Source organism: Nannobrachium achirus (assembly GCF_963921795.1).
Source record: "Nannobrachium achirus genome assembly, chromosome: 21".
Classification (NCBI taxonomy): Eukaryota; Metazoa; Chordata; class Actinopteri; order Myctophiformes; family Myctophidae; genus Nannobrachium; species Nannobrachium achirus.
Window position 1 is genome coordinate 35,063,451 of NC_137828.1, and position 11,217 is coordinate 35,074,667.

Below are 11,217 nucleotides of genomic sequence, written 5' to 3' on the forward strand. Positions count from 1 at the left end.
GGCCTATAGGCTCATCACTCAGATTATTTTCGTGTCATTGTCATTGGGTAGAAATGGCAGACTAAACATCACATAGTGTCCCTGCATGGCCTTCGGTCCTGTGAGTTTAGCTGCCCGCGGTTTGGACAGTCTGAATAATGTTCCCCTTGCTTGATCCCTCAGAGGGTTTACGCGGGCTCCCTGGAGCCAGAGAGAGAGTGGCCGTGCATGGGAGAAAGGGGTGGTGTAGCGTGGGGTCCTCCGCCTCCCGTCGACGACCCCGCTGTGGCCGTGGAGCTGACCCCACCCGTCTCGTCTCTCAGGTGATCCCCGGAGGTGATGGAGGAGTCCTGGTCGGGGTGATCACCCGCTCCTCCTCCTCCCCGCACCCTCCTCCGGTCCTCCTCTTTCTTCCACTTCATGCGTCTGTTCTGGAACCAGATCTTGATGTGTCTCTCGGTGAGGCTGAGCGTCAGCGCCAGCTCCACGCGCCGCGGCCTGGAGATGTAGCGGTTGAACAGGAACTCCTTCTCCAGCTCCAGCAGCTGCGCGCGCGTGTAGGCCGTCCGCGTGCGCTTGTTCTCCTCGGCCTCTGCCATCATGTAGGGTCCTGGCAGGAAAAAAGGAAACTTTTAACACGTTTGGTTGTATGATCATTTTATATATAGAGCAACAGTTTAGAAAAACAGCAAACGCGCTCGGATTGAAATTATAAATAATAATTTGGCAATAACATTTTGATAATAGTTTCTAAATCTAAAATGACTCCTATAAATAATGTGTAATTTTTAATTTATTCTTAATGTCTAAATAAAACTAAAGGCAATTTTAATTATTATTACATTATTCTTATAATATTTAATATGCCAAATGCAGCTTGTTTGTTACGGTATAGCCTATAAAACATATAGCCTTGATTAACTTTGAGGGGAATGAAACTAACTTTTTTCAAAGCCCAAGATCAGGTTTAGTCATCATAGCTCACATGCATTCATTTGGCATAATTGTAACAATATGCCATGCCGTCCAATTTCAATATAGCGCATTTTACGCATGCACATTATGTGGCTGTTCTGTCTCTGTGGGCCTAAGAAAGTAAACATGTTGATAACCGATTCATTTTTTTGTAGCCTAGAGAATCTCAATGTAAAAATATATTAATTTCATTGGTTTGGACTTTGAATATATCGCCTACAGAGGCTAGAGCCTATAGACTTACTATAACCTGACTACTCAAAACTGACCAATTGACAGAAATGACCTGCCTCAACTTCGTAGTAGCCTAGGCCACATTGCTGACTTAAATCGTATAACATGTAGCCTACATTTAAGAATATGAGGCATTGATTGGCTGAGGTAAACTTTTAAGCTTAATCAGAAACGGGGTTATAGGCAACGACGAGTCAAACCACATTAAATAGAAACAAAATAAGTTGACTCCAAATGCCCAACAACATGCACAATTGAATAGAATGATGTTGTTTAGAGGTCTGTGGCTGTATCACAAAGCCTATATGACCGATAATGCCCAATGGGTAGTTTAATTTCTATTATTGATTTAATAGGTTATTCAAATGTTTTTTTTTACATCAACCCCACGAGAGATTAGCTTATGGTCCTGCGGTTGCCATAGCCTATGGGAGTTCTTTGTAATATAAAACAGCACATAGTAGCCTATACATATAGAACAATGAGGGTTGAAGAAAGTAAGCATTGACCTTCCCGGCCCAGAATGACTGATACTGTAAACTGAAACACCCAGAATAATATTGTTCGGAACATGATGTCATATAGGCCTCAGTACGAGCCAATTCAATCTTCTTAACATGTTAGTATGCAGGCACTGTTTTAACGTGTGGAATTCACACAGTTGTGAACTTAAATACCAAAATGATTAAAGGAAACAAAGAAGACTGCTGTAAACTCATGTGATTTCTTAATACGGTAGTTCCGCAAAAGGCTTCATAATATGATTCTTAGATATTTTACTATAGATTCAAGATGTTTGTCACAAAGATGTCAGTAGGCCTGGCAAGTGTTGGGGGTGTTCCATAATATACAGGATAAAAATAGTAGCCTATAACAATACAAAACGTATCTAAAACAGTTTAAAAGGTCAACGCTTCTTAATTCGGCTTCGTCTTGCCTGGGGTAGGCCTATAAACTGTTCTTCAGTCTGCTTTTGCTCTCTAGTTTGACAAGAAGGCATATACAATTTTGAGAGATAAATTACCTGCCCATTGCCCCTTCCAGGCGTGCGCGTGGGATTTGGTTGTTTTCATCCAGGGGAAGGGGAGGTGGTACCTGTTCCTATCGGCGCACAGGGTCAGCTCCCCCGCGTCCCCTCCATAACCTCCGGCAGGTGGAAGCTGCTGCTGGATGGCCGCCTGTGGATGTTGGAGATGTGACCCGCCTGATGGGTTTTCTCGCATAGGCATACTGTATGGGGTAATGTCAGGATTGAGGCCGGCCTGCTCCACCAAGCCTCCCATGGACGGCGTGCTGTAGACGGAGTGGACCTGTCTGCTCATGTAGAGGCAGGGCGGCGGGCTGTGGCTGTAGTCCTGATCTCTGATCTCTGGTAGTGATCTCTGGTAGGCGCAGGAGTCCTTAAACACCTGCGCTGAGGGGTAATAAAGCTCTTCTCGGTTCATGGCTGCCGGGGGCCGAGGCTCTGGAGGAGCGGTGTGCGCACACATGTACCTGTGCCCTCCTCCTGCGGAGTGAACCTACCTGTGGCCGCTCCGTCTGGCGCCACTATAGACCCCACAGCTTCGCATGCAGGTGTGTCACACACTTACCATGTGACCCTGCTGCGGCCAAGCCATTGGTTTCACTGTTTACTTAAAAACTACAGCGCCTGTCCCACGTAGGATGTTCGCCTTGGGTAAGCAATGCAAGCGTCTCGGTTTTACAGTAATCGAACGGAATTGGCCGTCCGTGCGCGAATCAATGCCCTCAGCAAACAGCCCTGCTACTCTAGGCCTAGACAGGCCCCACTGTTTGCCCCGCAATGCACTGCCTGGCTCCACCTGCACTCCTCGCCACAACGGCAGCACAATGGACAGGTGCCATGCTTTGCGGGAAAATATATGGCAATGCGAATATGCGAACAGAAACATTATGAGCAGATTGTGGCCTATAGGCCCTATAGATCATTGCTTCTCAAAGTGGGGTCTGGGGACCCTCACCGGTCCTTGAGGGAGTTCCAGGGGGTCCCCAGCTAAATGATAGTTATGAGGAACTATAATTATTATAGGTAGGCCTATATGTATAAGTGTGTATAACTCAGAGTGTACAAATGGAGTTAAATTGTTGATTTTACACATGGGGTGGAGATAGAAATGCCATTAAATGGGGGGTCCGTCCGTAGCCTATAATGCATGTCAAACTGGGGGTCCTTGAAATTAAAATGGTCGAGAAAATGGTTCTCTATGGGGGTCCTTGGCATCTTTTCAAATGGGGGTCCGCGGGCTATAAGAACCACTGTCCTAGATTATACGCAAAAAATAAATAAATTCGCATTATAAATTGGTCAACATGGACAATTTATATAGGTATGGGTTATATATATATCTTCTGTCAACATATGTGGCAATACAGGATATGGGGAAATCGATATCCTATATGGGCAAAAGCATTCACTGACCTCCGAGATAAGAGAGCTACCTTGATGGAGAGTTGTCTAGGAAACTGGGGTTAATTTCTAACACCATGCCTTCCTAAGCTTTTTTCTTTTTTCCCCAATTGGACCGGCAAACTTTTAAAATGTATAGCCTATACCGATTATAGCAGTTGTTCTCAAACTATAGCTCAAACACCATGCACAAACTAGTGAAAACAGCAGATTTTTTCTTCATTAAATTACTGAAGAAATCATCAATTTGTTTTTAATTCATGAAAGATTTTGCTTTTTTGGGAATGTTTTATTTATTTATTATTGTTTTGAAATAATAATTAAAAATCAAACCTCGGTTCGAAGTGAAGCGGTGGACAGATAAAACCTCTATTCTGAATGTATTTTTCATCTGTTTTGATAATCTGCAATAGATACTGCGTGTACAAGACAGATAAACCCTGAAGGCCAAATTATCATGTGAAGCTTGACCAATCCTCAAAGTATCCATTTCATCTAACCGGGAGGGACACCACACATTTTGCTTTTTGAAAAAGCCTATTCATTCTGGACTAATATTTTACACGTACGGGACAGGAAAAACCTGTTCATTCTGGCCTGGAGTGACCATATATGGACATAAGGTAACATACTTTGTGTTTTTGAAAAACCCTGTTCATTCTGGACTGAGATCACCATATATGGTAATTAAACGGACATTCTGTGGGACAGGAAAAACCTGTTCATTCTGGCCTGGAGTGACCATATATGGACATAAGGTAACATACTTTGTGTTTTTGAAGAACCCTGTTCATTCTGGACTGACATCACCATATATGGTAATTAAACGGACATTCTGTTTTTGAAAAAGCCTGTTCATTCTGGACTGAAATGACCATATATGGGCGTGATACACACAAAGCCATTCATTGGAAGCGGTTTTCACCGCTTCAAAAATATGTAGGGATAAAGGGACCCATAAAAACATGTCCATGACCGTGACCCACACATCATGGGTCCCGACCCATGGTTTGGGAAACAGTGCATTAGGCCTATAGGCTAGCTCCGCAAATGCATCATTTAACACTGGGCTGGGTCGCACGAAGAGTCCCTGCAAATAACCAAAATGGAACTCCTCTCCGTCTCCATGTGCACTCTCGCCATGTTTGCTGGCCATTACGCAGACATGCGTTCGCCCCATTAAACAGCACTCCTCTTGGCAAACCAATTATGTTGGAGTGAGGAACAGAACTCAATTAACAAGCGGAGCGCGTGGGACGTCTTCACACTCAGCCCTTAAGTGGAAAAAGTACTCAAATGTTTTACTTAAGTAAAAGTATCAATACTGCAATGTGGAAATACTCTGTTGAAAGTAAAAGTCCAGTATTAAAACATACTTGAGTAAAGGTACAAAAGTGTTGGTAATATAAGGCTGAACTGAAGTGGTTAACAACCTGACATTTGTGTGCAATGCTGAACTAAAGCTGTGCCTTTGCTTTCACCAAAGTAGGCCTATAAGTCAACAGACTATTTGCGCGGAGTTCTTCAAAAACAGTTATGGCACATTGTACACAATGTACAGTATCTTAATGGGGCAATAAGCGCTGCAATAAAGTTCAAGTAAACCAATTCTATACAAATTACACACAATGTGACTTAATGGTGTTTATACCTGATAATTTTTTGAAAGAGAAACGGTCAACCGAAGTGGAGATTCACCATGGGGGTTATGAAGCGTTATGTGCGTAAAATGATATTTGGTCAACTTTCCAGCCGTACATAATGGCTTAAGTGACACTTTAACGCAATAATATGCCAATGCGTTATCATACAATACTGACCAAACAGACAAAATGATACAACACCGGCAATTGGCAAGGTTTCTAACGGCTCTTGCTAAAGTGGTAAGCTTAATATGCGTGGATAAAGGACAATGGACCCAGCAACAGGTAGACTATAAACAGCAGATGGAACAGACAGCCTCACCACGACGTTGATACTTAGGACGCTTGAGCAAATGTCCAGCTGTTGGAAGTCCCCGTGATCAACAACAAACACTGAACCGAATTTCCTAAATCTTCCAAAAATAAGTCTGACTATGATGAATTAAGAGTAAGACTATACAAGCCTTTCACTGGCTACTGAATGACAAATACCCTAAATCTTTTAGTGGGACACACAATCTCCATAGATTATTTCACACCATGCACCAACAACGGTCAAGTAAGTAAGTACAGTGCCAAGAGAATGTAATGAGAAGTATAGACAAACAATATCATATCAAACAAAAAACAACAACTCTAATAACTACTTAGCAATCAGGATTTGTGTCAGGTAGACAGCATACACATACAAAAAACGTGTAAACAAGTAACCAATGATTATTTAACAATATTTCTAAATTTGCTTTGCATTATTGTTACTATTAAAAAAGTGTCATTATATTGTTACAAGCTATCACTAATTCTGTGCAGAGGCCCAGTGGGCCTGTATTGTAAGAGCTGTCAAGAACTAGGAGTGTCACGGAAACACTACTATATTTTCTTTCTTTCACTAACAAAGCTATTTCAGGTAGGCGGTATATACATGTCAAAAGGTTTAAGACACGATAAAATGTGCTTGCACAGTGGCGACAGCATGGCTTATGTAAACATTACCAGCAGCTATAGTAATGACAGAAGAATGCTAATGACATTATAATTGGAATCAAACCACCACTAGGTGAAAAAATGCAGCATTAATCACTCAGTGTGGGAGAGAAGAGAACAACGTTGTATGTTATGGTTCACACAAGAGCCCCAACTAAAATCAATACTGGTCTGAGGTCGACTGTTACGTGAGTCATAACAATTAACATTTAAACTAAATAATTCACAAATTTAAATCTGGTGTAGTTGCAAGCAGAAATGTATTACATGAAAGAGTAATATGTTTTGGTACAAACAAGTTTATTTTAGCTATCGGTACAAAGAACAGGTAAATGACTACTTGTACTTGAAACATCTGTAAACTTTTAAATATGGGTGTGATTTCAAAATGATTTGTTTTCTCAAATACAAAAAACTGTAGCAAAGTCCAAGGGCAAGCAAACGGGAATGCAGTTATACTAAGAGATAATATCTTAACAGTCTTAGCCTGGCTAAAGCCCCTGAATTGCTAGCAATGGCTATAAATAAGAAAATAAAACAATCTTTGCTGCAATTCAAGGGGTATTCAAGGGTTGAATTACAAATGGCAATTCAGGCAGGAAGTCAGGCTATACAGTCTGGTACACAAGAGGGTGGAAAAAGATGATTTAACTCAAACCGAAAACACTCAAGTCAAACCTTTAACAACACAAACACTGTCCTTTATCCCTCCTCCCTGTGAAGCAGTGTTCCTCCTCTTTTCCACAGCCACTCACTGTGAGCCAGCCTTTGTAATAAAACAAGTTAAACAACCAAGGAGTATATTGAACAAGGAGAGGTCACACAGAACACGTTTTAGGCACTGGGATGCTAAGAGGAGCCGGAAGTTCGATTAACACACTGAGAACCGAGTGGACATGCATATGAATAAACAACATGTTTTAATTATTGCAACCTTTGAAAAGCAAGCAATTCAGAAAAATAAAAGAAGACATATCAAACATTTTTTTCTGATCTCTTGTTTTAGACAATATCATTTTCTTGAGTTATCTACTGTATATCTCCTTGTTAAATATTCTCCTTGATAGTAACCAGGAAATCATTTCTGGTTCCTCCTACAGTGGCAGAGTGCGTGTCCCCGAAAGGTGAGTGTGAACGTTCCTATTGCATCACTGGAAAAGTGACCTCATCCATTGTCCTGTGGGTGGGGAGCAGCTGGAAGAAGAGGCATGAGCGTGTTGACCACATCGACCATATTCACGCGGCACCCATTTGGGTTACTTCTTCCCGCAGAGGGACCCTCCCCTAATATGAAGTTAAGAGCATAATGTGTGAATATGGATTATTCCTTGGAGAGAGATTGGCTTAGGGGGGAGGTGTGTGCCTCACGTGGAGAGTGGTCTTTAGATTGGAATCTGAACTTTTCGCCATCTCTCTTATGGGCACCCTTTCTGTGTCTCTGGTCTCTGGAGCCTCTGTCTTTGTGGCAATCCCTCGCATCCGTGTCCCTATCTGGTCTCTTATCGTTGTGGTTGTTGCTGTGACATTTATGGCCTCCTCTGTGGTCTCCGTTCCTCTTGTGATCTCTGGTAGGCGTTCTGCTGCGGCTGCGGTGGCGGGAACGGGACTCAGTTCCTGCTGGACGCCCTCTTGTGGTGGAGTTTTCAGCTGTGTTGCCATGGTGCAGGCCAGTTGAGCGTAGTGTGTTGAGCAAGAAGCGTTTATTGGTGCCACGAAGAGGACACTTCATCCTGGCAGACAACAGCGAATAACAACCTTTCAACAGAGTTACATGGCAGCATCACACATCAAGTCTCTGTAACATATTATAGCGTGATGTCCAGGGGGTGTATTGTCCTGTACATCAAGCTGCCTTATATGGAAACTAGAGATAGGCTCCTGACTTAACTAACTACTAGGACATATCACAATAGGGCTGGGCGATGACTTCAAATCAATGTCAAGTTTATTTCAAACGTTTGTCTTGATTACAATAAATTAATTATTATAAAACAAACATGAAAATAGCAGATCTATCTAATTATTAATATATTTCTTTCCCTTTGACAGACTGATTTTCCTGCCATGAAAATGATGATTTTCTGAAGGTCATCCATAGATGTCTGCCCTGTTTACTTATTATTTCATTCATTTATATTATTATTTAGTGCAATTAGAAATGCAGACTCACTCCCTAGCATTCCGCCATGGTCTGAAGACTCACCTCTTCAGACTCCATGCACCTTAGTCCATAGCACTTACCGTAGCACCTGCCTACTCTCAATGACCATACATGTCATTTTTAGACAGCATTTATTATATGTATATTTGTATAGTTTTGACTAAATAGGTGCTTGGTCTAACTATGTTACTATTTCTATGCATTTTATGTATTGATGTTGATGTATTACCTTGCTTATTGTACATCGCTCTGGATTAAGAGCGTCTGCTAAATGCCTAAATTGTATTTTATTGTTATTTTTAACTTTTGTGTCATCTCTGCTGTAGGCAAGTGAGGGTGGTAAAGTGGGGGTGGAGGAAGGGGCACACCTTTTGTATGATTACTTGCTATTTGAAAATTACAAAAAAAACACAATAGATTAAAAAAAAGAAAAGAGCAGATCTACAAGCTCACAATGTATCGCAACGCATAGTGTGAGCTTGTTTTCCTAGACCACCACTGTACAACAAAGGGTTAATCATACAAATGGTTACAAGTTGTTAATCAGACTAATTGATTTAGTCGGGGCGGGGGAAGAAATCTATTCGAATTTGTTCCTTGTCATTGATATAATATAAGAAATACAAAATGCTGCTTCACGATTATTAAATTAACCTACATGGGCAGATTAAGTCAGCTATTGGTTCTATATTTCTGCCCCAGCAAATGTAATATTTTGCATATTGCATATCTGTATTATTTACTAGCAGCTGGTGGTCCAATGGAAAGGTTAGTCAGGTTGATCATCCAGCCACACTCACCATCCTGTAGGGCCCATGGTCTCAGCTCTCATCTTGGCTCTGTTAGTCTCCCTCAAGAGCTCTTCTACTGCACGCCTAGGGAGTAGGGACAGGAAAAAAGAAAAGGAAAGAAAAGAAAAAAACAACAACTGATGAGTCAAAAACTCTGCAGGAAATACAGTAAAGACAGAGGGAGAGAAAGTGTGTGTGTGTAGGCTCTATGAGTGAGAAACAGAGGATAGCGATGCCACAAAGAGCAAAGGAAGAGAGCCAATTGGAGAGGATAATTTAATTAAGTGAGAGAAACCAGAGTGAGAGAGACAGGCAGTGGGAGGAGGAGGAGGAGAAGGGAGGGTGAATCATTAGTTTGTGTTTGTGTGTCCTGGTTTGACCTGTGCTGCTGATTCAGCACAGCCTCGGTGGAAGAGACCGTTTTAGTCGACCTTTGTCCACATATAAAGCAAAGAACTGCGCCGGTGTGTGGTCAGGTGGAGGTGGTAATGGTATTACTACTTAAAATTACAATAAAAACACTGCAACTTAGTACATTTACTCAAGTACTGTACTTACTTTATTGGAGTATTTCCAGTTTTCAGTACTTTTACTCCACTACATCGCAGTGGCAAATGTTGTAGGCCTACTTTTACTCCACTAAAATTATTTGACAACTTGAATTACTAATTACCTTGTAGATACACATTTCGGCCATTTGAAAATAGCCGATCTACAAGCTCATAGCATTTTTCAAAAGACGTTTGCACTATGAAAACTTGAAATGAGACATTCTGCATAAAGAGTACTTTATACAATTAGTAGTACATGTTGATACTGATACTATTAGTTGTTATACTTTTACTCAAGTAAATTTAGAATGAATTGTATTTCTATATTGCAGTATTGATACTTTTAATTAAAGTAAAACATTTGAGTACTTTTCCACCAATGTCTCGCTCATATTTAGGTGCATGTGCAAACAAGACAAATTACAGCAGATTTTAGCATTCCTTCAAATAGAAGGGGAAAGGGATTAAAGAGAAGAGTTTGATGATTCACAGAGACTTGATGCCGAGTAGCTGTGTAGCCTACTATACCCAATAATAATGTTAATTATTAGTAGTAACATACTTCTCCAATTCACTGTCGTCTGCCATCGCGGAGTGATGAAATAAAACACAAGATTGATTGTGATTCTCCTAAGAGTTAACGTGACATCTTTGTTTACATCTCCACGGGGACTTTCAAGAAAAGGACCCCGGTTATTGTGTAGCCTTAGCAACGCCCGATGACTTATTGAAAACAATTTCCGTGACATGTTGAAAAACTGCCTTTGAAAGAAAAAACGTTGGATTTCGATTTGTTTTGTTTGTTTGATTTCCTTCTTCTTTTTGCTTGCGAATAAAAATCAACACCCTGTCCATGTGTTTTTTTCAGTCAGGCAGTTTAGGAAACACCCACGTCTTGTCTTTGGCCTGACAGAGCCTGGCCACGCCCATTTTGTTTCGACGGACAGCGGTGGGCGGGCAGTGGTGGAAAGTAACTAAAGTACATTTACTTAAGTACTTTACAATTGAGGTATTTTTACTTTATTGGAGTATTTCCAATGTTCAGTACTCACTTTTACTTTTACTCCACTACATCTCAGAGGCAAATATTGTAGGCCTACAATTATCTGAAAGCTTTAGTTTACAAGTTACTTTTTAGATTTTGATTACCGGTATACAAAATATAGCCTACATTACCGCAACGCGTTGTGAGCTTGTAGATCTGCTATTTTCAAACATTTTGTACTTTTACATTTGGTAGCTATTGATTGATTGATTGAAGGCTTTATTAGAAGTTTGCATAGGAAAATGTACAGATTCATGACGGTACAGTTCACTGGTACAAGGTCTACTAAAAGGAGATCCATGAAAAGACTAAGCTTATTTCAACAGCTACTTTAAGTTCTTTTTGATGCCAACGCTTTCATACTTTTATTCAAGTAGGCTTGCATTTAGAATTCTGGATTTTTACTTGTAACAGAGAGTACATCTA

At 40.9% G+C, this 11,217-nt stretch overlaps 2 protein-coding genes across 2 annotated transcripts; both read right to left on the bottom strand.

The window, feature by feature from the left end:
* Positions 1 to 18: 18 nt before the first annotated feature.
* On the bottom strand, positions 19 to 2,678 carry pdx1 (pancreatic and duodenal homeobox 1; the record flags this gene model as incomplete). The annotated part of the gene is made up of 2 exons (XM_080751962.1): positions 19 to 589; positions 2,213 to 2,678. The coding sequence occupies 2 exons, from the start codon at positions 2,676 to 2,678 to the stop codon at positions 168 to 170; spliced, it is 888 nt and encodes a 295-aa protein (XP_080608088.1). The 3' UTR covers positions 19 to 167.
* Positions 2,679 to 6,595: 3,917 nt separating this feature from the next.
* Positions 6,596 to 10,431, bottom strand: LOC308306482 (uncharacterized protein). The gene is made up of 3 exons (XM_080751498.1): positions 10,309 to 10,431; positions 9,205 to 9,279; positions 6,596 to 7,973 (listed from the first exon to the last, which is right to left on the bottom strand). The coding sequence occupies exons 1-3, from the start codon at positions 10,332 to 10,334 to the stop codon at positions 7,565 to 7,567; spliced, it is 510 nt and encodes a 169-aa protein (XP_080607624.1). The 5' UTR covers positions 10,335 to 10,431; the 3' UTR covers positions 6,596 to 7,564.
* Positions 10,432 to 11,217: the final 786 nt, after the last annotated feature.